Source organism: Myotis yumanensis, unplaced genomic scaffold, assembly GCF_028538775.1.
Source record: "Myotis yumanensis isolate MYYU_CA2020_CCGP unplaced genomic scaffold, mMyoYum1.0.hap1 SCAF_5, whole genome shotgun sequence".
Lineage (NCBI taxonomy): Eukaryota > Metazoa > Chordata > Mammalia > Chiroptera > Vespertilionidae > Myotis > Myotis yumanensis.
This window is the reverse complement of record NW_027223756.1, coordinates 37,936,765-37,964,491: the sequence shown is the minus strand read 5'-3', so window position 1 is coordinate 37,964,491 and position 27,727 is coordinate 37,936,765. Positions and strand designations below refer to the sequence as shown.

Below are 27,727 nucleotides of genomic sequence, written 5' to 3'. Positions count from 1 at the left end.
TGGTTGATAGAGATAGCAAGGTAGTCCCAGAAATAGGGATTCAGAAAAATATTCACGCTGAGGCAGATTGCTTACTTTATATGAAGGCTATAAAAGCTTTAAAGTCAGATGTTAACTGGTTTCTGGCATCACTGAGATAATGGGGAAATTGTTAATGAAGATGGAGTGATTATCTTGATGACCGTTCAGCAGGGAAGTGGGGGGTAGTATATTAATGTGATCACTATTTTTCAATGTCTGATCTTTAATTTTTCAGTTCAGATACTGGAATTTGTTTCCCAGAAATGATCACATTGTATGTGGGTATGAGAACTGACTTGACTAACCAAACTTCAAGCTGACATGAGCACCAAATGACAGTTTGTTAATTTATTATGGAAGAGAGACATTTTTAGTGATTGGAATACTCAGGTCCATCATCTACTGTATCTCCTTCTAGGATGAGGTATATGGAAAGCTGAAATAGTAATCAGAAAATGGAAATTTTAAGAGATGATTCAACTAGTCTATGGAAAGATTTGATATACTACCAGTGCCTGACAACAGAGGATATTTCTATGGTGACCAGATGATATGTCTATTCACTTTCACTTCTCAGGCCATGATGTTGATGACACTGCTTGAATCTGGATCTTTGAATTTTCTTTTGTAGATTTTTTTTGTAAACTATCCTTTTCCCATTAATGTATTTCTTTAGGCAGAGAGCTATGTCTTGATTAGGCCACAGTTTCCTTAGTTAAAGTTACATTGCTATCATGCTTCCCTGTTGAAATTTACCTTGATGAAATTGGGGTATTTTGTTTGCTTGTTTTACTGTGTTGTTTTCATATTCTGGAAATATGAAATATTCTTCAAATTACTGCTATTGAGGTATAAGTTTAGAAATTAAAAATGATTTATTGAAATGAAGACATTCTTGGGATATGTTGAAATGGTTGGGAAGAAGATCATTGGAGTAAATAATATAACAGTACTGGTTAGACATGTATTTTGGAGTTAAACAGGTCCAAGTTCCATTTTTTTTTTTTTAAATATATTTTATTGATTTTTCACAGAGAGGAAGGGAGAGAGATAGAGAGTTAGAAACATCGATGAGAGAGAAACATCGATCAGCTGCCTCCTGCACATCTCCTACTGGGGATGTGCCCGCAACCCAGGTACATGCCCTTGACCGGAATCGAACCCGGGACCCTTCAGTCCGCAGGCCGACGCTCTATCCACTCAGCCAAACCGGTTTCGGCAAGCTTAACCCAAGTTCCATTTTTGACCAAGTCTGTGAATTTGGGCAAATTATTTAACCTGTCAAAGTTGCATTTTCCTCACTTCAAAAATAATCTTAATTATTTCCTCAAAAGTTTCTTGTTAGAACTAAAGGAGATAATGCATGTAAGTGATTACCATAGGCCTGGCATAAATAGGTGCACAACATTTTTTTTTTTTAAACTTACTCTGGGAAAGGTAGAGATGCTTTAGCCTAAGGCAGAAGTGGAGGTATCTTATAACTTCTTAGTGCTTTGATTGCTTCTGAAGCCTAAGGCTTAGTCAACAAATCATTCTAAGAAGGTAAAATTCTATTAAATGTACACTAGGTGTCAGTATTTACCTTTTAAAAAAGCATTTTTTAAAAATTGCTTTCAGAGAGGGGGAGAGAGAGGGAGAGAGAGAGGGGAGAGAGAGAGAGAGAGAGAGAGAGAGAGACATCAATGTTGAGAGAGAACCATTGATTGGCTGCCTCTTGCACGTCCCATACTGAGGATCAAGCCCACAACCCAGGTATGTGCCCTTGACCAGGCATGTGCCCTTGACGGGAATTGAACCTGGGACCCTTAGGTCTACAGGCCAACGTTCTATCCACTGAGCAAAATGGGCTAGGGCAGTATTTACCTTTTTTTTTTTTTTTTTTAAATATATTTTATTGATTTTTTACAGAGAGGAAGGGAGAGAGATAGAGAGTTAGAAACATCGATGAGAGAGAAACATCGATCAGCTGCCTCCTGCACATCTCCTACTGGGGATGTGCCCGCAACCCAGGTACATGCCCTTGACCGGAATCAAACCTGGGACCTTTCAGTCCGCAGGCCGACGCTCTATCCACTGAGCCAAACCGGTTTCGGCAATATTTACCTTTTTTGAGATTTCAGGAATGAAACTGGTTTTTCTCTACTGAGCTCAAACAAATAGGTGACATATTTATTGCTGTTGTATTTTAGTACTTCTGACAGCTTTGTTCAACCTTTATTTTTCATAATGGCTACATTGCTGATCACAGCTTTATCTTCCCTTTGACTGAAGGGATTCCTGTTTTTTAGTATATTTCATCATTTTCCTGAGTAGTAGAGAGATGGCTAACTTGTTTAGGTTATTTATTCCCTCTAGGAGACCCTCTAAACTTCAGCCAATAGTTTTACATCTATTGGAAGAAGCCTTACAGTTAGGGACACTTCCTCAGAAGCCCACCTAAGTTAACAGTAGCTGCTTTTTCTGTGCTCTTCTGTGCATCTATATTTAATGAGTAGACATTTGTGACAACTACCATTAATCAAAGAATAGTCTTTTTCTTATCCAGTCCCTATCTGTTATATTTCATTAAAAAAAAACCAGATCTTTTATTTTTATTTATTTTGTTAGTCCTCACCCGAGGATTTTTTTCCATTAATTTTTAGAGAAAGTGAAGAGAAAGGGAGAGACAGAGAAACATTGATGTTAGAGAAACACTTCGATTGGTTGCTTCCCACACGAGCTCAGACCAGGGCCTGGGCTGGAGATGAGCCTGCAGCCAAGGTCCATGCCCTTGACTGGAATTGAACCCAGGGCCCTTTGGTCCACAGGCCAACGCTCTATCCACTGAGCCAAATTGGCTAGGGCTGTTATATTTCTTAAAAGATATCCCTGTAGCCAGATACCAAAACTATAGTGGCAGATTTATAGTAAAAGGAATCTTTATAACCTTCCTTTTGGAATGTTCTATGTTATAAGTCTGTTGTGCCCGGAGAGACGTCTTTCATGGATTGCAGTGTTTTTCCCAACTCAGTATTTCCACTGAAAACTGAACCTTTCTCTATATCTCCTTCTACCACAACAAAAGCTTTATTATTGCTTTACTGAAATCATAATTTGACTCACCAATTAATATTTATGTCTTGTATTTACAAAGTGCATCACATATCTTGTTTAATTCTCTCTCTTTTTTGTTTTCCTTTTGTCCTTTTTATTTATTTTTTAAAATTAAATCTTTATTGTTCAGATTATTACAGTTGTTCTTCTTTTTTCCCCCCATAGCTCCCCTCCACCTGGTTCCCACCCCACCCTCTGCCCTTACCTCCCTCCCGCCCACTGTCCTCATCCATAGGTGTACGCACCCCCAACACCCCTTTCCCCCCCGAGAATAGTCAGTCCACTCCCTTTCTATGCCCCTGATTCTATTATATTCACCAGTTGATTCTGTTCATCAGATTATTCACTTGATTTTTATTTTTTATTTATTATTATTATTATTTTTAAAATATATTTTATTGATTTTTTACAGAGAGGAAGGGAGAGAGATAGAGAGTTAGAAACATCGATGAGAGAGAAACATCGATCAGCTGCCGTTGACCAGAATCGAACCTGGGACCTTTCAGTCCACAGGCCAACGCTCTATCCACTGAGCCAAACCGGTTTCGGCTATTCACTTGATTTTTAGATTCACTTGTTGATAGATGTGTATTTGTTGTTCATAATTTGTATCTTTACCTTTTTCTTCTTCTTCCTCTTCTTAAAGGATACCTTTCAGCATTTCATATAATACTGGTTTGGTGGTGATGAACTCCTTTAACTTTTTCTTATCTGTGAAGCTCTTTATCCGACCTTCAATTCTGAATGATAGCTTTGCTGTGTAAAGTAATCTTGGTTGTAGGTTCTTGGTATTCATCACTTTGAATATTTCTTGCCACTCCCTTCTGGCCTGCATAGTTTCTGTTGAGAAATCAGCTGACAGTCGTATGGGTACTCCCTTGTAGGTAACTGACTGTGTTTCTCTTACTGCTTTTAAGATTCTCTCTTTGTCTTTTGTTCTTGGCATTTTAATTATGATGTGTCTTGGTGTGGTCCTCTTTGGATTCCTTTTGTTTGGGGTTCTTTGCGTTTCCTGGACTTGTAAGTCTGTTTCTTTCACCAGGTAGGGGAAGTTTTCTGTCATTATTTCTTCAAATAGGTTTTCAATATTTTGCTCTCTCTCTTCTTCTGGCACCCCCATAATTCAGATGTTGGTATGCTTGAAGTTGTCCCAGAGGCTCCTTACACTATCTTCATATTTTTGGATTCTTTTTTCTTTTTGTTTTTCCAGTTGGGTGTTTTTTGCTTCTTCGTATTTCAAATTTTTGACTTGATTCTTGCGATCCTCTAGTCTGCTGTTGGAACTCTGTATAATATTCTTTATTTCAGTCAGTGTATGCTTAGTTTCTAGTTGGTCCTTTTTCATAACCTCAACGGTCTCACTAGATTTATTGAGGGTCTCACTAAATTTATCGGTGGTTTCTAGAAAATTCTTGAAAAAACCTTATAACCGTGGTTTTGAACTCTATATCCAGTAGTTTGCTTTCCTCCATTTCTGTCATTTGTGACCTGTGTCTTTGTCTCCGCATTTTGGCTGCTTCCCTGTGTTGATAGAGTGGCTTTCTGTGCTAGGTATCTTATTGGGCCCAGTGGCTCAGCCTCCCCAATTACCTGAGGTGGACACTCTTGGTGCACCCCTTTGTGGGCTTTGTGCACAGTCTTGTTGTAGTTAAGCCTTGATTGTTGTAGGGATCACTGGGAGGAATTGACCTCCAGGCCAATTGGCTGTGAGAATCAGCTGTGTCTGCAGTGGGAGAACTTCTGTGCTGGAGACACCCTTCTGGGGCAAGACTTGCTTCAATGGGGCTTTGGTGCTCACTGAGTCTGCCCCCTGAGTGTGTCCCTTATGGATCTGAGGCGTTGTAATCTGGATGGTCCCACTCTGACCACTGGGTACACTGGCACTTGGATCTCTAAGGAGGTGCTAATTTAGCCTCTGCCTGAGGCTACCCAGCAGGAGCTACGGAGAGATCTGCAGATTTCTCTTCTTTTTTTTTTTTTTAATATATTTTATTGATTTTTTACAGAGAGGAAGGGAGAGAGATAGATAGTTAGAAACATCGATGGAGGAGAAACATCGACCAGCTGCCTCCTGCACATCTCCCACGGGGGATGTGCCCGCAACCCAGGTACATGCCCTTGACCGGAATCGAACCCGGGACCTTTCAGTCCACAGGCCGACGCTCTATCCACTGAGCCAAACCGGTTTTGGCAGATTCCTCTTCTTTGTTTGGGGTTTGGAGGTGCCTAGATGAGGCCCAGCTGTGAAGCAATGCAAGCTTCTGTGGGGCCTTGGGCCTTCTTTTGGTTGTTTTGGGTCTCTCTGACCCAGCTACAGTTCGTTAGGTAATTTCAGATTGCAAAGGGCCAGGGCATTCATATGCAAAAGCCTCTGCATGCAGCTTGGGTGGGGCGGGGTCTCAGGGAATCAACAGGGTAGAAAAAACAGCTATGGCTGGTCCTCAGCCCTGCCCTAAGAGGCCCCGAGTCTCAGTGTCCCAGTAATTGCTGCAAGCACCTCTGAGAGAAAGCCGCCCTCGAGTTCCGCCCACTGCCAGACAGTCCAGTTTCTCCCCGTATGAGTCTGGGTCCCCAGAGACTCGCCCGAAACTGGAGTTCAGAGCAGTCGGGAGCTTGTGTCTCCCTCCCGATTGAAAAAAACAACCACGTCCTCAGTTGCCAGCCCTTTCCACGTGTGCCTCCGTACCTCTGCACTTCTGCACCTCCTTTGAGTCTCAGTGTGCTTTTCTCTTTCCTTCTAGTTGTAGAATTTCCACTCAGCCAGCCTTCCTGTGGTTCTGGACGATGTCCGTTTTGTCTTTTAGTTGTACTTTTGAAGTGGTTGTGCGAGGCAGCAATTTCCGGTGTTTACCTATGCTGCCATCTTGGTTTCTCCTCTTGTTTAATTCTCATAGCACTCTGTGAGGCAGTTGTTGTTTTTTAAATATATTGTTATTGATTTCAGAGAGGAAGGGAGAGGGAAAGACAGATAGAAACATCAATGATGAGAAGGAATTATTGATCGGCTGCCTCTTGCACGCTCCCTACTGGGGATCAAACCTGCAACCCAGGCATGTGCCCTTGACTGGAATCGAGCCTGGGACCCTTCAGTCTGCAGGCCAATGCTCTGTCCACTGAGCCAAACCAGCTATGACCAGGCAATTTAAAAAAATATATATATCTTTATTGGTTTTAGAGAGGAAGGGAGAGGGAGAGATAGAAACATCAATGATTAGAGAGAATAATTGATCGGCTGTCTCCTATACACCCCCTAGTGGGGATCGAGCTGCAACCTGGGCATGTGCCCTTGGCCAGAATCGAACCTGGGATTCCCTAGTCCGCAGGCTGACACTCTATCCACTGAGCCAAAACCGGCTAGGGCTAGCTAAGCAATTGTTAATACTCATTTTAAGATGAGGAAACAGCCAGGCCGGTGTTGCTCAGTGATTGAGCATCAACCTATGAATCAGGAGGTCATAGTTTGATTCAATTTCCAGTCAGGGTACTTGCCCAAGTTGCAGTCTCAGTCCACAGAAGGGGGTGTGCAGGAGGCAGCTGATCAATAATTCTCTCATCATTGATGTTTCTACCTCTTCTCCCTTCCTCTCTGAAATCAATTTAAAAAAATCTCTCTATATAAAAGGATAAGTATCCCTTCGACCATCCGACCGGTAGCTATGACGTGCACTGACCACCAGGAGGCAGACGCTCAATGCAGGAGCTGCCATGACGCACACTGGCCATTTAAAAAGAAACGGCACCGTGGATCTAGTGCTGACAAACCAATACTCAGCTTCCCCCAAGTGGGACACAGGCCCCACCACCACCCAGGAGAGACACCCCACCAAATCACAGCCGATGCTGCCGAGACGCCATGGTGCAAAATGTGGTCCACAGCCCAGCCCAGCCCAGCCCAGAAACAGTGGCCGTAGGCTCTGGGTAATGATGTCATGTAGCAACACCTGGCTTCCTCTTCCTAGCGACTAGCATTTCTGGAGTTTCTTCAGCCCAGGAACATGACTTGCTTTATAGCCACGTGGAAACATTTTACACTTTAACCAAATGTTTGTGAAGGATTTTCCTGTGCCTCATCTCATTTGATCCTCACAGAAGTCTTGGAGTAGGTAGGAGACTTGGTAGAATCTTATTTTCTTTTCATGTCAGAACAGAGATTTAGAAAGTTTAGAAACTTGACCCGACTGAAAAGAGTAAGAAATGGTGGAACTCGAAAATTACTTCAGGTTTTCTCACTGCGCAGAATATAGTCAAATGCTGCTACAGTTACATATTTTACCCTTTGTTCTCCCTGCGTGATCTACGATAATAATCTGCTTCGTATTGGTATTTACTGCTGTGTTGCTGACAATTACCTGAAAGAGAAGTTGGGGTGCTTCACTGGGCTGGAAAAAGTTTAGCTAAACCAGAAAGCAGGTCTAATTAAGCACGTTTATTCTATATATATGTGGGTAAGTTGACTCACGCATGCACGGTACCAATAAAGCTCTCCTGCCAATCTCACATGTGTGTTTCAATCTGTCATTGTTGATCGTGAATTTGGTTGACTCTTCTATTATACAGAAAGGGCAAATAGCAATATTAAAATATTTCTTCTAATTGATTTCCTTTCAATGTGCATGAATCTGTGCACCGGGACACTAGTATATATATATAAAAGGTGAAGAAACAAAGTCAGATGTGACTTACTCAAGATTACAAAGTTAACAGGTGATTCACCCATAATTTAAATCTCAGTCTTTTGTCTCCACAAGATAATGCTCTTTTTACTGAAACTTACTGATAATGTAATATGTTACTGTTAACTGCTGAGTGATAATGTTGAACAATGAGTTGTTGTTTTTTTATAGGAAGAGAAACTAGTTCATCTGTGCCTGTATATTTAGCATGTTATGTATTTCTTTGCAGTCTTCCCAAGGTCTATTTGCTGAGGAAACTTCTGAAGAAGGAAACTCTGACCCTGCGTCACAAAGGTAAGATTATATGTTATGGGTTTGAATTTTCCTCTGTTGATCCCAGAATAAGAGAGCTGAACCACATGAGTAAGACTTGGGGGACAGCTTACCAGAGATCTTTTGGCTCTTTAATAAGCATAGACTAGGAGAAATAATTGTTGCCTATATGCATCTCATAGAAGCCTAGAATATTTGGTTGGAAGAAATCTTGGGGGTGTTTTGTTGTTGGTTTTCTTGTCCAATCCAGCCATCTAGTACAAATCCCATTTACACTGTTTCTGAAAAATGATTACATCCTGCTACTCTCTTAACTAGCTACACTAACTTCCTAAGCCAATGTGAAGGCTCTAAACCAGTGGTTCTCAACCTTCTAGCCCTTTAAATACAGTTCCTCATGTTGTGACCCAACCATAAAATTATTTTCGTTGCTACTTCATAACTGTAATGTTGCTACTGTTATGAATCATAATGTAAATATCTGATATGCAGGATGGTCTTAGGCGACCCCTGTGAAAGGGTTGTTCGACTGCCAAAGGGGTCGCGACCCACAGGTTGAGAACCACTGCTCTAAACTGATTTCTTTATGTTCCTTCTAGTCCTCCTTTCCCCATTGTTTCCTCTGCTTACTAGTATGTTTACTTTATCTGCATATCTAAACCGTATACATCTTTGAAAAATATTTTTTTTTATTGATTTCTGAGAGGAAGGGAGAGGTAGAGAGAGAAACATCAATGATGAGAGAGGTTCATTGATAGGCTGCCTCCTGCATGCCCCCTATTGGGGATCAAGCCCGCAACCCAGGCATGTGCCCTGATCAGGAATAGAACTGTGACCTCCTGGTTCAAAAGTCGACCCTCAACCACTGAGCCGCATTGACTGGGCTGTATATATCTTTTAAGTCTGCTCTTATAACTTACCCCCTTTTTGAACCCTTCATATTATTCAGGCCACACAGAACCTGTATCTCTCTCACTCCCTATCTTATGCCACTTTTCATTGATTATATATCATCTTTCTCTTAAATGGTAGTATTACCTCCTTAATTATTCTCACTGGTTGATTGATAGGGTTACTTTCTTAGGTCTTCTCATTTTAATATATAGTAATGGATTGGTTATGAACTGGATCAGGCTTCCAATTACTTTTCCCTTTATCTGGTTGTTGGCCTTTGGGGATTACTCCATCTCTCATGTGAAAGTTGAGGCCCAATTAATTAAGGCCATTTGCTGTAATTTAGTTGGTGTTCTTAGGTTTTTGGTTAATAGTACTAGGTATTTCTTCTTAAGCTGAAGAATATGGCTTTGATTTGATTCTCCTGCTAAGACAGTTTTGGAAGTGGTTTTAACTGAAGTTCTGCTTCCTAGAGGCCTCTCTGCTTTGTTGTAGTGAGCCTTGTGCCGAGCAGATGTAGGTTTTAATAAATGATTATACGCTTTGTCACCAGGAGAGAGTTGGAACTGCAGGCAATGTGGTTTGACTTCAAATTGATTAGTCCATTTTATAAATGTCAGCAAATTGTTTTGTGATGGACCCTTTGAATAGAGTCCTAATGTTATATGCAGAGTAAACTGTATCTGGTTTGGGTTTATAACAAATGGTATGAAATGTTTTATTTAGAGAAAGAAATCACTTGTGGTTTTCTATCAGGATTTAGTTATTTATCACAAATCAGTGGTGGTTATTTTCTCTTCTCTGTGGTTGATGTGAGGATTTGTGTCCTCTTGTATACTTGATCAAACTAATGGTAAAGCTCTATGAGCATGAGGGGGCTAGCTCAGATCTCTTAGCCATGTGTTCCTGTGCAGGAAGAGATTGCACTCCATGAACAGGCAGGGTAAACCAGAAGGTCAGATGAGGGGAGCCATTCATAATTATGTTTTTCTCAGAAGAGATTTTCAACTTCTGTGGCAGTATGGAATTGTATCTTATTTTTGTTGCCTACAAAGCCACATCTTGAGATAGAGTGGAAATTTAACTGCAAGTGTGTTGTCAGGAGAATCTTCATATTTTCTCTTATGAGCTTACAAATCTCTAGCCTTCAGAAGGCTGAGATGGAGACCCTGAAACACCTTTGACATCCTTTTATTGGAATGTAGTTTTTGTCTTCTGTGATCTTCATAGATAGTCCTTACTCTTCAACCTTTCTTTGTGAAGACTCCAAAAGGGTGTTCTTTTCATATAGAGATTTCACTGGAACCAAAGTTGTAAGCATGTTTATTTCCCCTATTAATGGCCTGGAGTTTTCACTACTGATCTACTGATTCCTTGTGTCCCTGTTGTGCTTTTTTGGCATTGGACAGCAGGTATCAGGTTACTGGCGGCTTTGTGAGTGACTCACGATTGCTTTAGGAGCTGTGTTCTGATTTATTTTATTGGGAATTCACTTGGGGTTTGTTTCTTTTTCAGCATTGCTGCTTTGACCAGTAAGAGAAGCTTAGTCCTTATGCCAGAGAGTTCTGCAGAGGAAATTACTGTGTGTCCTGGTAAGCATCCCACTGTGACTTTACTGACTTTCTGATCCCTAGCTATCTTTGTGCCTATTAATTTGTCTGACTTTTCCATCCCACTCCCAGGAGGTTTATGTGTGATTGATGTGTGTGTATATCACCATACACAAATACATACTGATGTGTTTTTTTTTCATGGACTTTGGCTCTGATTCTCAACCTTTTCCCAAAGATATTTGAGTTTTGAAATTAGCATGACTTGTTTGTCTTATTTGCTGACTAGCCTCATCAGAGATGGCAGCAAAGCATCAGGAATGGCACTTAATTGTACATTCAGAGCTTAGAGGACTTTATGTTTTGGTTTATGGATTCTCAAAGTTGGGCTGTCCTTAAATCTGCCTGTCATTGAGCAGATTTTTCTCAGAGGCCTTTACTAGTTAGTTTTACATTGCCACTCACAGGATATTATTGCATAGGGAATCAAGAAATTGAATTTTTGTGCATAGTTCTGTCACTGACTTATATTTTAATTTCAGACAAGATACTTAACCTGGTTAAGTTCTGTACTTTGGTTTTGTTAATTGTAGAGATGAAAAGACATGTGTACCTTGCTTTAGATACAAAAGCTGTTCATTAAAAAATGCACAGCATAAATTTGATATATAAATAATTTTAGAGGAACTAAGGTACCCCATGGTCTAAGAGAACTCTTGGGTTGAACAGTATGTACTGTGAAGAATTATTTTGTGATATGAACCACTTTTCTAAGCAATTTGTTTTATCTTGTATCATTATTATTATTATTTTTGGCTTTTCTTAAATGTGGGGTCCATTATTTTTATCAGTAACCTTATTCATGTGAGATTGAGTTACTTCCTATTAATCTTTAAACTTTTGAGCAGCAAGTATTATACAAATATTATCATAAATTATATCTAGTTTTCTCCGAGGTTTTATTTAACCCAGGGGTGGACAAACTTTTTGACTCGAGGGCCACAATGGGTTCTTAAACTGGACTGGAGGGCCGGAACAAAAGCATGGATGGAGTGTTTGTGTGAACTAATATAAATTTAAAGTAAACATCATTACATAAAAGGGTACGGTCTTTTTTTTTTTTAGTTTTATTCATTTCAAACGGGCCGGATCCGGCCCGCGGGCCGTAGTTTGCCCACGGCTGATTTAACCTGTTAAGGTAAAAAAGGCTAATATAAACTAAGTTTGAGTTTTTATGGGGAAAAACTTGAAAGAAATCAAAATAAGAAAACTGTTAAGTAAATATTTTTAAACATTTAGCAGCATATCATTAAGGACTTTCTTTACTTATTTTAAAGTTTAACTGTTAGGTTTTTTAAAAATATATTTTTATTGATTTTATAGAGAGGAAGGGAGAGGGAGTGGAATAGAAACATCAATCGACTGCCTCCTGCATGCCCCTACTGGGGATTGAGCCTGTAACCCAGGCATGTGCCCTGACCAGGAATTGAATGGGGGACTTCTTGGTGCATGGGGCGATGCTAACCACTTAGCAACACTGGCTAAGCTCTATGTTGGTTTTTATTGAAAGTGGTTTCTTAGTTTGTTTGAAATGTAGTTGGATTACTGCCTACTAAGAAAGTCCACTATCAAGTGCTCCAGTTTTGGCAAGAGCACTTAGAAATGCTGTGTTACCTTTGTGAAAAGAAAGCTTTATCCCCCTCTCTGTCTGGGACTTCTAACTTACACCATTCTGCTCAGAGTCTGTCTGTTTAGGATGATGGCATGTGATGCCACCCTGGAATCTTGAAGGAGGAACCTGCAAATACAATAATCTTTAAAAAAAAAATGTTTTGTTTTTTTTTCATTTTAGAGAGAGGAAGGGGGAGGGAGAGATAGAAACATCAGTGATGAGAGAGAATCATCAATCAGCTGCCTCCTGTACACCCCCTACTGGGGATTGAGCCTGCAATCTGGGCATGTGCCTTGACCTGGAATCAAACCCTGACCTCCTGGTTTATGGGTTGATGCTCAACCACTGAGCCAAACCGGCCAGAGCCTAATACAATAATCTTGAAAGCCCTAGTTAATAAGAGAGGAAAAATCAAGCCCTTTATGACTGAGGGTAGATAATTTTTAGATCATGACTGTTATCACTAGTCTGCTAATTAAATCCAGCTTTTTGCTGACACAACTTCTTCTAAAGTAGATCACAAAAGGTTTTCATAACCCGTTCCTTTTGCTAAGAAAGTATTAATTCCTTCTTGGAACTGGACTCTGGAGTCTCTGAACACACACACACATACACACACACACACAATTCTAAATATATAATTTAAAAGCTGTGCATTTATTTATTTATTTATTTTTTTAAATCTTTATTGTTCAGATTATTACATTTGTTCCTCTTTTTTCCCCCCATAACTCCCCTCCTTCCAGCTCCCACCCCACCCTCCACCCTCACTCCCCACCCACTGTGTTCATCCATAGGTGCATGATTTTTGTCCAGTCACTTCCCGCATCTCCCACACCCCTTTTCCCCCCAAGAATAGTCAGTCCATTCCCTTTCTATGTCCCTGATTCTATTATAATCACCAGTTCATTCTGTACATCAGGTTATTTATTCACTTGATTCTTAGATTCATTTGTTGATAGATGCATATTTGTTGTTCATAATTTGTATCTTTACCTTTTTCTTCTTCTTCCTCTTCTTAAAGGATACCTTTCAGCATTTCATATAATACTGGTTTGGCGGTGGTGAACTCCTTTAGCTTTTCCTTATCTGTGAAGCTCTTTATCTGACCTTCAATTCTGAATGATAGCTTTGCTGGATAAAGTAATCTTGGTTGTAGGTTCTTGGTATTCAGCACTTTGAATATTTCTTGCCATTCCCTTCTGGCCTGCAAAGTTTCTGTTGAGAAATCAGCTGACACTCGTATGGGTATTCCCTTGTAGGTAATTGAGCCTCTTTCTCTTGCTGCTTTTAAGATTTTCTCTTTGTCTTTTGCTCTTGGCATTTTAATGATGATGTGTCTTGGTGTGGTCCTCTTTGGATTCCTTTTGTTTGGGGTTCTCTGCGCTTCTTGAACCTGTAAGTCCATTTCTTTCTCCAGGTGGGGGAAGTTTTCTGCCATTATTTCTTGAAATAGGTTTTCAATATCTTGCTGTCTCTCATCTTCTGGCACTCCAATAATTCTGATATTAGTCCGCTTAAAGCTGTCCCAGAGGCTCCTTACACTATCTTCACACTTTCGGATTCTTTTTTCATTTTGCTTTTCCAATTGGGTGTTTTTTGTCGAATCTTTGGTTTGATTCTTGAGCTCCTCTGGTCTGCTATTGGGTATAATATTCTTTATTTCAGTCCGTGTATGCTTACTTTCTAATTTCTTTATCGTAGCATCGAGGGTCTCATTAGTTTTCGTGAGGCTCTGCACAAATTTATGGCAAGCCCCCAAAATTGCGATTCTTAGCTCCATATCCTCCATTTCTGTCATGTTTTTTTGTCTCCGCATCTTTTATGCTTTCTTGGTGCACCCCCTTGTGGTCTCTGTGCGCAGTCTTGTTCTAGCCAAGCCTTAATTGTTGTAGTTAACACTAGGGGGATTTGACCACCAGGCCGACTGGCTGTAGGAATCAGCTGTGCGGAAAACGTCTGTCTTCTGGGGAGGCGCTAATCCAGCCTTTGCCTGAGGCAATCGGCAAATGGCTGTGCGCAGGGCTTGGGCGGGCGGGCGGGCTCAACAGGGCGGGGGGAGGGAGCCGCTATGGCCACTCTCAGTCCGTCCCCAGGGGCTCTGCCTCTCTGTCCCAGCAACCGCTGCAAACCTCGGAGGGGCCGTAGCCAGACAGCCCCGCTTCTCCCGTTTGAGTCTGGGTCCCTAGAGACTCGCCCGGATCTGTAGCCCAGAGTCTGAGACTCACTCCTGATTGAAAACGACAACCGCGCCCTCAGCCGCCAGCCCGCTTTGCGCGCGCACCACCTCACCACCGCACCACCGTACCTTTAAATTTTCCACACTACGCCTCCTCTGAGCGTCGGAATGCTGTTGTTTTTGCTTCTAGTTGAAGAGTCTCTCCTCAGCCAGCCTTCCTGTGGTTCTGATTGATGTCCGTTCCGAGTTTTAGTTGTATTTTTGAAGTGGTTGTTTACGGCGGCAATCTCTGGTGTTTACCTATGCCGCCATCTTCCCTCCTCTCGATGTTTTCTAAAAGCTGTGCATTTAAATTGTCTGAAAACTTTGTTCTAAATGAGTGAAACACAGTTTGGGTATGGTAATCCATCTTATCTATTTCATTTTATAAATTTCTATTAGTGTTGATATTGAAAATTATGACATCCTTTTAGAGTTACTCACTTTGTTGAAGAAGCAAATTTAGAGCTTTATGTACACAATGTGCATGACACTAGCATTGTTTATTTCTAAAGCTAATGACCTCTTACATTGTCTTTACAGTTGAACATTTCAGCCATTTACAGAAAGCTTAAAGACATTTTATTGTTACTGTAGTGCAAGCAGTAAACAGTTACTCTTTTCTGATAGACTGAATGTCTCTTTTGGTAATATCTCTCAGGGAAACGTGACAAAAAATTTGAAGTTTAAGTACTGTAATCTTTTTTCCAACAAGATGGTAAAATTGTGTGTGTCCAATTTTTAAAAATTATAATTTATTAAAATATATTTAACACTAGAAATGTACTTAATCCTTCTTTGATGTTTGAGAAAATGCCTCAGTATCTTTCAGGTACTTTATTTGCCCAATATTGGCCGTTCATTGTATTTAAGAAGCACAGAAATATCAGTTAGATGTATAGTGTGTACAGTGTACATAATAGAGAACTTACTGGATTTGTGTTCTGAGATCAATTTCTTTTCCAGATTTATTGTTCTTCTTTGAAATGTAGTTATGTTTCTTTTGTTATATTAAGAGATAGGGGTCTATACCAGAGGTTGGCAAACTTTTTCTATAAAAGACTAGATAGTAAATATTTAGGCTTTGTGGGCCATACAGTTTCTGTTGAAACTACTCACCTCTGCCACTTTAGCAAAAAGCAACTATAGACAATACAAAAAAGAATGAGCATGGCTGTGTTGAAATAAATATTTATTAACAAAACCAGGCAGCTGGCTGGATTTGGCCAATGAGCTATGTAGTATGCTGACCTTTGAATTATGACACTATGAGGGACCTCATCTTTTATTTCCACATTTCCAGTAGCCCATATAGTGCCTGGAACTTTTTGTTGAATAAATATTTGTTGAATTAGTGTGAATGAATAGATGCTGTTTAAGAATATATTAAAGAAAGGCATATGTGAGTGTTCCAGTCAAGATGGTGGCATAGGTAAATGTGGTACTCACCATTTCCCACAACCACATCAAAATTAAAACAAAAATACAGAACAACCATCATTCAGAACCACATGAAATCTAGCTGAACGGAAGTCCGTACAGCTAGGGAGTTAAGAAGGCACGGAGACTGGGAGGAGGGGCAGAGACACAGGGCCAATCAAGGAACCGGCTGGTCTCACACCACATGTGGCAGTTTAAAATCAGGAAGAATATCTTGGCTGTGGAGGTTTCCTAGCCCCACAACAGGCCCCCAAGTCCAGGGTTCCAGTGCTGGGAAGTGAAGTCCCCATAACTTCTGGTTGTAAAAAGCAGCAGGGATTGTGGCTGAGTAACACGGAGGCTGCAGGAGACCCAGGCAGTTCCTCTTAAAGGGCCTGCCCATGGATTTACTTGGACTCACACTCTCTGAGTTCCAGCACTGGGGCAGCAGCTTGAAAGGAACCTGGAACATTTAGGGAGGAACCAACTTGTCTGGAATCAGGGTGAGAGCGGGAGGGGCAACTTTTTCCCAGACACAAGTGCTGGCAGAGGCCAGTCTTCCTTTGCTTAGTACTCCTTGCCACAGAGCCTACAGGCAGGCACCATATCTGAATCTCTATCAATCTGGCTCACACTTTTCACCCTGCCATGGTGATTTCCTGAGACCCCGCCCCTCCCTATTTCCAGGCTCATCCAAGCCATTTCCAGTGGCTTTTCCATACAACTGGCCTCTCTTGTCTCATGCTTTGGACTTACGTAAAATCTCTCAAACAAGCAGCAGCTGGTCTCAGTGTGCCCTGACCTCTCAATAAGTGCCCCCAGGCCCAGCATTAGCAGCAGCCCCCCTTGGTTTATAGTTTGGCCTGTCTTGGGCACCTTCAAGCCCAACACAAGTAGCAGCCATCTGCAGGTTGTTTTGTAGCTCATGCTGGGTAGCCCTGGGCAGGGCACAGGCAGTGGCTGACTTTTCACCTCCTGAGAGGCCACATAGCCAGTGAACCTAGTGGTCAGCTTCAACCATGCTAGATTACAACCCTACTACCTCCATGAGCGACACACTCAAGGGGTGTACTTGGTGAGCACCAAAGCCCCACTGAAGCTAGTCTTGCTCTGTAGGGTCGGCTCCTGTACAGTAGTTCTTCTGTTGTAGTCTCAGCCGAGCCTCTCAACTGATTGGCCTGGGGGTCAATCCTACCCAGTGATGCCAACATAAATCAAGGCTCAACTACAATAGGACAGTGCACACAGTTCACACGGTTGCACCTGGAGTGCCCAGCTCAAGTGACTGGGAATGCTGAGCCATTGGGCCCTACAGGACACCTACTACACAAGGCCATTCTACCAGCCTGGGAGATGTAATAGATCTACTGAATACATAGAAACAAATATAGGGAAGCAGCCAATATGCAGAGACAAAGAAACCTGTCTCAAATGAAAGAACAGTAGAAATATCCAGAAAAAGACCTTAAATGAAATGGAAACAAGAAAACTACCAGATACAGAGTTCAAAACAATGGTTATAAGGATACTCAACGAACTTAGTGAGAACATCAACAACATAAAAAAACACCAGTTAGAAATTAAGCATACACAGTATGGAGTTTCCTCAAGAAATTAAAAATGGAACTCCCATTTGACCCAGTCATCCTACTTCTAGGAATATATCCTAAGAAACCTGAAACACTCATCAGAAAGAATATATGTACCCCTATGTTCATAGCAGCACAATTTATAATAGCTAAGACTTGGAAACAGCCTAAGTGCCCATCAGCAGATGAGTGGATAAAAAAAACTATGGTACATTTACACAATGGGATACTATATGGCAGTAAAAGAGAAAGAACTCTTACCATTTACAACAGCATGGATGGATCTGGAGAGTATTATGCTGAGCGAAATAAGCCAGTCAGAGAAAGATAAGTATCACATGATCTCACTCATATGTTCATATGTGGAATCTAATGAATCAAATAAACTGATGATCAAAAATAGACCCAGAGTCATTGAAGGATGAACAGACTGTTGAACCTCAGGGAAGTCAGGGGAGGGTGGGTGGGAAGAGATCAACCAATGAACTTGTATGCATATATGCATAACCCATGGACTCAGACAATGGGGTGGTGAGGGCCTGCGGGGGGGCCGGGGGAGGATGGGAGTGGGCTGGAACAGGTTAATGGGGGGGGAAAAGGAGGACCTATGTAATATCAATAATAAAGATTAAAAGAAAAAAAATTAAGCATATACTGACTGAAATAATAATTTACAGGGGAACAACAGTAGAGTAGATGAAGCGAAGCATAAAATAAAGAATTTGGAATATAAGGAAGCAAAAAACACCCAATCAGAAGAGCAGAAAGAAAAAGGGATCCAAAAATATGAAGATAGTGTAAGGAACCTCTGGGAAAATTTCAAGCTTACCAACATTTGCATCATGGAGTGCCAGAAGAAGAGAGGGAGCAAGGAATTGAAAACATATTTGAAAAAAATGACAGAAAACTTCCCTCACCTGGTGAAAGAAATAGACATGCAAGTCCGGAAGCACAGAGTGGTCCAAACAAGATGAACCCAAAGAGGCCCACACCAAGACACATCCTAATTAAAATGCCAAAGGTTAAAGACAAAGAATCATAAAAGGAGAAAGAGGAAAAAAAAGTTATCTACAAGGGAGTGCCCATATGACTGTCAGTTGATTTCTCAACAGAAACTGCAAGCCAGAAGGGAGTGGCAAGAAATACTCAAAAGTGATGAATAGCATGGACTTGCAACCAATATTACCTTACCCAGCAAAGCTATCATTTAGAATTGAAGGTCAGATAAAGAGCTTCCCAGACAAGAAAAAGCTAAAGGATTTCATCACCACCAAACCAGTATTACATGAAATGTTAAAGAGTCTTCTTTAAGAAGAAGAAGAAGAAAAAAAGATTAAAAATATGAACAATAAAATGGCAACGAATACATGTCTATCAACAATTGAATCTAATAAACAAAGTAAATAAACAAGAAGAACAGAAACAGACTCATACATACAGAGAACATTTTGATGATTGCCAGATGGAAGAGGGTCTATGGGGATGGGTGAAAAAGGTGAAGGGATTTAGAAGTACAAATTAGTAGTTATAGTGTAGTCATGGGCATGTACTGTGACTGGGAATATACTTTAAAAGCTGTACAACATAGGGAATATAGTACTAGGTGTACCGGTTAATAATGCGGATTTTGTAATCAAAGAAAACACGATAATTTCAAGAGAAACATCAGAAGTGCTTTATTCACAGTAATGTCCATCGCTAGCTACACATTTATCCCATCTTTCCGGTAATTTGTGGATACCGTCCCAATAGAACTTTTCTTGTTTTGAGGAAACCATTCAGAGACCCAATTTTCTACTACTTTGTATGTTTTGAAGTGCTGCTCAGAAAGTGCATGTGCCATCGATTGGAATAAGTGGTAATCTAAAAGAGCAGGTCTGGTGAATATAGAGGGTGGGTTAATACTTCCCAGGCAAGATCTTTTAACGTGTCTTTAACTGGTTTTGAAGTGTGTGATGGTGCGTTATCATGAAGCAAAATTACTTTGCCATGTCCTCTGGCCCATTGTGGTTGTTTTACAATCAAAGTGTGGTTCAAATTGATTTATTTGTTGTCGGTAGCAATCAGTATTAATAGTTTCACCTGGTTTTAGAAGCTCATAACACACCACACCTTCCTGATCCCACCAAACGCAGAGCATTGTCTTCTTTCCGAAGCGATTTGGCCTTGCAGTCGATGTTGATGGTTGACCTGGATCAACCCATGATTTTGTGCATTTGGGATTCTCAAAATAAATCCACTTTTCATCGCCAGTCACAATTCGATGCAAAAAAGACTTTCTTTTATGCCGTTGAAGCAACATTTTACTGATGACTTTTTGGTTTTCCATTTGTCTTTCGTTCAGTTGATGTGGCACCCACTTTTCTTCCTTTAAAATCTTTCCCATTGCTTGTAAATGATCGGAAATTGTTTGCTGAGCAATGTTTAATCTTTCTGCAAGTTGTTTTTGAGTTTGATACACATCTTCATCCAATAATGCTTGTAATTGTTGGTCTTCAAACTTTTTCGGTTGACCTGGATGTTCTTTGTCTTTCACATCGAAATCATCACTTTTAAAGCATTTAAACCAGTGTTCACAAGTATCTTGAGATTGAGCATGTTCACTATAAGGTTCCCGAAGTATTCAGCAGCACTTTTCTTCAAAATAAAGTAATGAATTAAAACTTCCCACAAATGCTCCTTTTTTGGCACGAAATTAGATATTTTTAAGTGTAAAAATATCTATAATGTTAACACCTTCAGAAAATTTGACATATGAAGTTTCTTTTCTTTTTTTTATTGTTTAAAGTATTACAAATAGTAGTACATATGTCTCCTTTTTTTCCCAGTTGACCTTCCCCCAGCCTCCACTACCCCCCGGGCACATGCCCTCACCCCACTCCCAGTGTCTTGCGTCCATTGGTTATGCTTATATGCATGCATACAAGTCCTTCGGTTGATCTCTTACCTCCCCCTGCCCCCCAACCCTCCCCAGCCTTCCCACTGTCACTCATTTATGGATAATAAAGAACATTATAAACTGATGAACAAAAATAGATACAGAGGCAGAGAAGCATCGAACAGACTGGCAAACGACATATGAAGTTTTGAAGCTAGTTGTCAATACAACAAAATAGCATACATATCAAATTGCATATATATCAACATATGTGTAACTCCACCTATTGAAAAAAATCCTCATTATTAACTGATACACCTAGTAAATAATATTCTATTAACTATGTATGGTGTTAGGTGGGCATGAGATTTTTCTGGATGGTTTTATAATGTCTAATCACTGGAGGGTATATCTGAAACATAATATTGTGTGTCAATTGAAATTGAAAAAATAAAGAAAAAGTAAAAAAAGAAAGGCATATCTTTCTTGAGAATGTATTTTCTATTTCTGTTCCCTAATTTTTGTCATCTCTGATAATTCCTTTTACTTCAGAACTTATATTGGCAGGTTTTTGTTTTTTGTCAAAATAAATATACTTTAAAAGCACAACTATGCTGGAAAGAAGACAAGTGTATTAATTGATGAATGGATAAACAAACTGGAATATCCATACAGTGGAATACTATACTAAATGAAAGAGGTCAGACACAAAGACGACCACACCGTATAACATTCTAGAAGAAGCAAAACTATAGCGACACAAAGTAGACTGGTCATTGCAAGGAGCCAAGTAGGAGGGGATTGAGTACAAAGGGAGAACTTTTTGGGGTGTTAGAAAGATTTTTTAATATATATTTTAATCCTCTCCCAAGGACATTTTTTCCATTTATTTTTTTGGAGAGAGTGGACGGGGGGAGAGAAAGAGAGAGAAAGAGAGAAAAACATGGATGTAAGAGGGAAACATTGATTGGTTGCCTCCCAAATGGGGGCCAGGAATTGGACCTGCAAACGAGGTACATGCCTTGATCAGGAATCGAACCTGAGACCCTTCTGTACTGGACTGATGCTCTAACCATTGAGCAAAAACATCCAGGGCAGGTTTTATTTTATTTATTTATTTAAATATATATTTTTATTGATTTCATAGAGAAAGGGAGAGGGAGAGAGGGACAGAAACTTTAATGATGAGAGAGAATCATTGATTGGTTGCCTCCCACAGGCCCCACGCTGGGGATTGAGCCTGAAACCCTGGCATGTGTCCTGACTGGGAATCAAACCGTGATCTCCTGGTTCACAGGTCAATGCTCAACTGGGCCATGCTGGCTGGGCCAGAGCAGGTTTTATATCTCTTGATTGTGGTAGTAATTACATGGTATAACTGGTATATGTATAAATTGTATATATTTGTCAAAACTCATCAAATTATATACAGTAAACCATTTTTTGGACCTTGATTTACCAGACTTTGGATTTAATGGACAAATTTTCTGGTCCATATGTCATATGTGAAAATTAACACCCTGTTAATTTTAAAATGCTTTTAACCAAAATTTGCTTGTAATTAAATTAACAGGTTATTTTTTTTGTTGTTAATTCATTTTTATTTTTTAACAAATTATAGCAAATAGGCCATATGTTGGAAAAAAAACTAGTAACTTCTCGCTGACATAGTTAAATATTACATATTTACAACTATAGTCTATATATTTAAATCCAAGAGTCACCAATTGTAAACAATGTTTGGTAAATGATTAGGGTGTGATCACACAGCATTGCCAGTGGTAATTGGTTCTGTTGTCGAATGGCGTGACTTTCTGCAACAGTTTTAATGTATGCCGATGTTCTGATGTGCGCTAAACCATGCCCCAGTCGTGTGCATTTGTTTACTTGCGGTGACTGGTGAATGCACACATTTACTGTACCTACTATACCTATAAATATAAAATTTCAGTAATACATATAGAAAACTTTTCAATGAAATTAAGTTTTTATGCATACTTAATTTTAATTACACAAACATGTCTACATAAATATAAACAGGTAAACTAATTTGTCAATTTTTTTAACATATGCTTTTGGAAAACCTGCTTTATTATATAATGGACTTTCAGCTTTAATGGACACCTCCTCTCCCTAATTAGCCAGTTATATTGAGGTTTTACTGTACAGAAAATTGCTGAATTCTATTGTATGTATATTATGCCTCAGTAAAGCTTTATGAAGAATCAAGCAAATTGCCCACCTCAGTTTTATCATACTCTTTAGGGGAAATAGATGTTTGTTTTTTTAACTAAAAGTACAAAATGAAAATTAATGAGATTTATATTTTTTCAATTACAGAGACACAGCTAAGTTCCCCAGAAACTTTTGATGTTGAAAGAGAAGTCTCTCCAGGTAGCAGAGAAACCCGGGATGAAGTAACAATAATAATGGCAGATAAGGAGGTGAATATTCTCTCTAATTTTTCTCAGTGTTTTCTTTCTGTTGGTAGCCCTCTGCCTCCTGCATGCCCCTTACTGGGGATCGAGCCCGCAACCCGGGCATATGCCCTGACCAGAAATCAAACCATGGCCTTCTGGTTCATAGGTCGACACGCAACCACATCAGTTGGGCAGTTCATTTCTTGAAGTGAAGTTTCTTTTGAGGCTAAAAGGTAAGAGATCAAGATTTGGAATCCAGCTGCCTCTTTTGAGAAATGGCTGTATAGTATTTTACAGTAGTAAAACAAATAGAAGTATTTCTGCAGAGACTTAATCCCTGATGGCATAGTCCTGATAAAAGTTTCTTTGCTTTATTTTTTTTATTTTTGTTTTTTGGCTTGGAGCTCCTCCATTATAGTTAATATATACAGTTTTCAATTTCTTTTCTTTATTGTTGAAACGTATTACAGATATCCCTTGTGTGTGTTTTTTTTCTTCCCAATGACCCCCTCCTCTTCACACCCACTCTTCCCAGACCGTCATCACTCTATTGTCTGTGCCCATATCTGAATATAAGTTCCCCAGTTTATCACTCCCCACTCACCCCCCCCCCCCCATAGTTAATATATAAATAGACCATTTTAATTGTGCTAGAAAAATCTTATTTTAATATAAAAATGTTCAGAAACCTTCTGGGTTGCCTATGAGTGTGATTGGAAGTGGTCTTATCTTCACAATAAGAGTAATAGACTACTCCCTCTTGAATACATTAAGAGTTGAAGGTACATTATCTACATTTTATAGAGCTGGTGATGAATGCAAAGGAGGATAGTACTGGGTGTGAACACTGTGACATTCATGTCATATAATATTTCTGTGCTTGGTGAACTTTAGAAGGCCAAGTAACTGCGCAGGCGACACTAACTTTCAACACCTCAAGACTACTTGCAAATTATTGGTATCTTTGATTTTCTCCCCTCTGCTCAAATGGCTTTGCATGTACAAGATGACTTTTCATTATAAAATTTATGAACAGAATAACCTGTATTTATAAGAAGCTCAGTGACTAAGCTTGGAATAAACAACACCTAGAACTTCTAGACCCACCTCCTCTAGGAGAATAACAGGATCATATAGTCTCCCAGTACCTGACAGAGTCAGCTTTCAGAAACAAAGTGGATGAGGGTGACTTTTGCTTTTGCCACACCATGGTAAAATGGAAATACTGAAGGTTTGTTATCATACAGGCCTGGGTTTGAGTCTAGATTGCCTACTTAGTAACTTTGTGATCAGTAGGTTACTTTGTCTTTCTAAGCCTCAATTTCCTCTTTTGTAATACTGGAGCTCGAGACACCTTTGTCAGTTGGGTTGTTGTGAGGGATGATTATGGAAAATGTTTGGTCAAACCTGGCATAGTATAGGAACTCAACCATTGTTAGTTCCTTTTTCATCTTTCCTTTTTTTCCCTTTCAGAATATGTCTTTTTAAGTATAAAACATGTGTTGAAAACAACATATTTTGGCAATTGTAGAAACTGTTTGATTTGGTATTTAGATGACCTGTTTCCCTCTCTGATGGATCACATTCACTGCAGTAGATTTCAGGATGGCCTAAACTTAGAGACAACCCCCACACCCCAAAACCCAGTTGTTTCAGAGCTCAAATTATCTACCCATTGCAATTTTGGTCCTGTTTTGTTCTTGTACTAGAAGATGGTTTATTTTTTTCCTGTAGTAAGGCATAATGACAGCCTTTGCTTTTAAATGGAAACACTGGCTACGCAGGACAGTTTCACATTGATTGGACAGGACATGCTGTCCTTTGAAGCAAGTGTTAGGCAGTAGTACTGCAGTGCTTAATGCATACTGGTGAATTAATCACTGCAGAGTTCTCAGTTCTGATCTGTAAGGTAACATAAAACTTCCTCTGAGAGACACTGGCAACTATTGAAAAAAATGATGACTATTAATAGCACAAGGAGAGGAGCAAGAGAGATAAGATATAAGAATGGCTTCAGCAGGCCTGACTGGTGTGGCTCAGTGGTTGAGCGTTGACCCATGAACCAGGTTTCATTCCTGGTCAGGGCACATGCCCGGTTGTAGACTCGACCCCCAGTAGGGAGTGTGCAAGAGGAAGCCTATTGATGATTCTCTCTCATCATTGATGTTTCTATCTTTCTCTCTCCCTTCCTTTTTGAAATCAATAAAAAACATATTTTAAAAAATGGCTTCAGCAGAAATGTCTTAATGATTTTTATTTGGCCTTCTTAAATATTGGGTCTTAGTTGTATTAAAACAGTCCAAAAGTCATAAAACACGAGAGATGGTATGTCTTGTTGGTGTAAGCAGAGACCTAGGTTCTTAAATTTTAATTGTGCTTCTTTTGCTTAGAGTTCTTTTGTTTTCTAACTACTTATATATGTCTCATGTAAAATATCACAGTTCTTTTGTGAGATTGAAAAAGTGTCTTTAAGGTGCTGTTGGTATACAGACTGTTGAAACACTGCATACACAGTATACTGACCCAGGAGAACAGTGCCTTGCAGCGTGATAGAGAGGAATGCCCTCAGTTTTTTGAGCCAGATAGTCCTTGGTTTAAATTTTAGCTCTGCCACTTATTTGTTCCGTAACTTTGGGCAATTTGTTTTACTATTTTGGACAATGCTTATCTCATGTGTAAAAAGGGTATGTTAATACCTTTGTTAGATCACTATGAGGATTAAATGAATATTACATGCAGAGTACTTAGTACATAGGGAGCAGGCACTGAATAACTATTGACTGTTATCTCTCAATCCTCAGTCTTGAATTTGCAAACTAATTGGTATTGTCTCTGAAAGTAAATGAAGTATGGGTGGAGTTTTTGCAGTTCTCCCAAAGAAAAATTATTTTATAAAGTAAAGCTGTTACAATTGCTGTTTGTCATATTCTTTAGGTTGGTAACAGGGAAGATGCTGAGAAGGAAATACCTTCTACTTTCTCATCCAGTACCAAGGTATCCTGCCCACTATGTGACAAAGGCTTCCCACCCACAAAGATTGAGCGACATGCCATGTACTGTAATGGGCTGGTGGGGCAAGATATAGGTAAGGACTTATCTGTCTGTGTGATAGTTTTGTAATTCTATACAATACAGTGCAGAAAAAAGAGACAATTCTTCAAAGTTATAGTTGTTTTTTGTTTTGATTTCTGTCTAATTAGTTTTTAGTACTTTTCATGTCCTTTATTATTTTGGCAGGTATGTTATTTTGTGGCACATACCTGAGGAGAAGGGGAAGGGGGAAATCTTCTGTCTTTTTAATGTTTCAACTTGTTCTTTGCCATAGTAGGCCAAAATGCAGTGCGATGCCATGGACTTTGCATTTCAACTTATGTATTCATGTATTCAAATATTGAGACTCCTGTAGAGCTTGAGGAACTAAGATCTGGAGTTGCCCATTTTCAATTCAAAATAAGTGCCGTGTGCGTGTGTGTGTGTGTGTGTGTGTGTGTGTGTGTAACTAAACTCTTACCTAAAGACAGCAGCTGAAAAATATTTCTAATTTCCATTCATGTGCTACATGTCTCTACTGTATCCCCCTGAAGCTATTGGTTACCTTTTTTTGAGTGTGTGTTAATCCTCACCCGAGGGTAATTTTTTCCATTGATTTTTAGAGAGAGTGGAAGGGAGGGAAAGAGGCAGGGCTGGGGGTGGGGTGGGGAGAAACATTAATGTGAGAGAGACACATTGATTGGTTGCCTCCTGCATATGCCCTGATCAGGCCAGGGGTTGAACCTGCAACCTAGGTATGTGCCCTTGACCGACAATCAAACCCATGACCTTCAGTGCACGGGGCTGATGCTCTACCCACTGAAAACACTGGCCTAAGTCCTATATTATTCTGTAACTTGTCTTTTTTAATTTAACAGTAAATTTAGGTCTTTCCATGTGCAGACAGTTTTTATATAGTTGAGATTTGACTAATGTAAAGTTTTATATTTTGCTTTTTCTACTTATAGCATAACATTTCCTTCATGAGTCACTAAAAGTTAGATGTAAAAACATTTTAATGCCTATGTAATATTTTGTAATCCAAATTGCCTCCATTTTCTTAACTGTGTTTAGAATGCTTCAAGTTGCCATGTACATGGCACTGAGCTTCCTATGCTTAAAGTTGTTGCTATATTTTGGGGTCATTTTCCAAGGATATATTTCTAGTTTGGGTGGTAGTAAAAAAGGGGGGCTCTGGAGTTCAATTCATCTGAGGTTGAGTCCCACCTCTGTCACTAGAGTATGTGACCCTAACTAGTTTCCAAGCTTTCCTTTATTCATCTGTCAAGTAATAGTAGTAATGACCTTATTTGTTTTTTGTGAGATTGAGTATTTTAAGGAAATGCCTAGCACAGTGCCTAGCATACAGTAAGTACTTAAGAACTTTCAGGTGCTGTTACTACTCACAATAGAGAATTACTAGGTCAAATATTTTGTCATAATGTTTAAGGTTCTTTATGAATAGCATTGTAGTCTTAAATACAATGAAAGGTGAAGACCTAAATCTGGTCATCAACATCTTTTAATAGAAGAGCATTGAAGGCCTAGGATTCTAGATGCAGTTTAATTTGACATAGCTCTTTAGTCTGATTTTTAGCAGAGAGTTCCAATGGCTGAAAGAATTCTGGGGCTAGGCATTTGGTGACCAGAGAAAGAAGATACTGTCATGTGTATCTCACCAAACATGCTTACCCAATTGGTATTGTCTGTGTCAACAACCTACTCAGCATTGAGGTCCAGAAATAAATGAGTTTGAGAAGCTAGGCTTAGCCTGGGCTGTAAAGGCTGGATAGATTTGGATAAACCCATAAGAAAGTAGGGGTCCCTATATCTTCTTGTGGGTTAGATAAGATAGGAAGCAAGGGAAACAGCATTAAACAATAGCTTCCTCTTAATCTTCCTAGTGGTGTTAGCTTGCTAATAACCTAAATTACCCTCTCTGGTGACATTTTAGGCCTTATGAGAGAATTTGGAGGAGGGAGTCCTCACTAGACCTA

The 27,727-nt window shown here is 39.7% G+C and overlaps 1 protein-coding gene across 1 annotated transcript in view; it reads left to right on the top strand.

The window, feature by feature from the left end:
- UIMC1 (ubiquitin interaction motif containing 1) overlaps positions 1-27,727 on the top strand; it is a 78,234-nt gene that overhangs the window by 25,239 nt on the left and 25,268 nt on the right. Inside the window, exons 7-10 of the mRNA XM_070415093.1 lie at positions 8,017-8,081; positions 10,470-10,546; positions 22,621-22,724; positions 25,635-25,785. Of these exons, the coding sequence (XP_070271194.1) occupies positions 8,017-8,081; positions 10,470-10,546; positions 22,621-22,724; positions 25,635-25,785 (397 nt within the window). The remainder of the gene's footprint in view (positions 1-8,016; positions 8,082-10,469; positions 10,547-22,620; positions 22,725-25,634; positions 25,786-27,727) is intronic.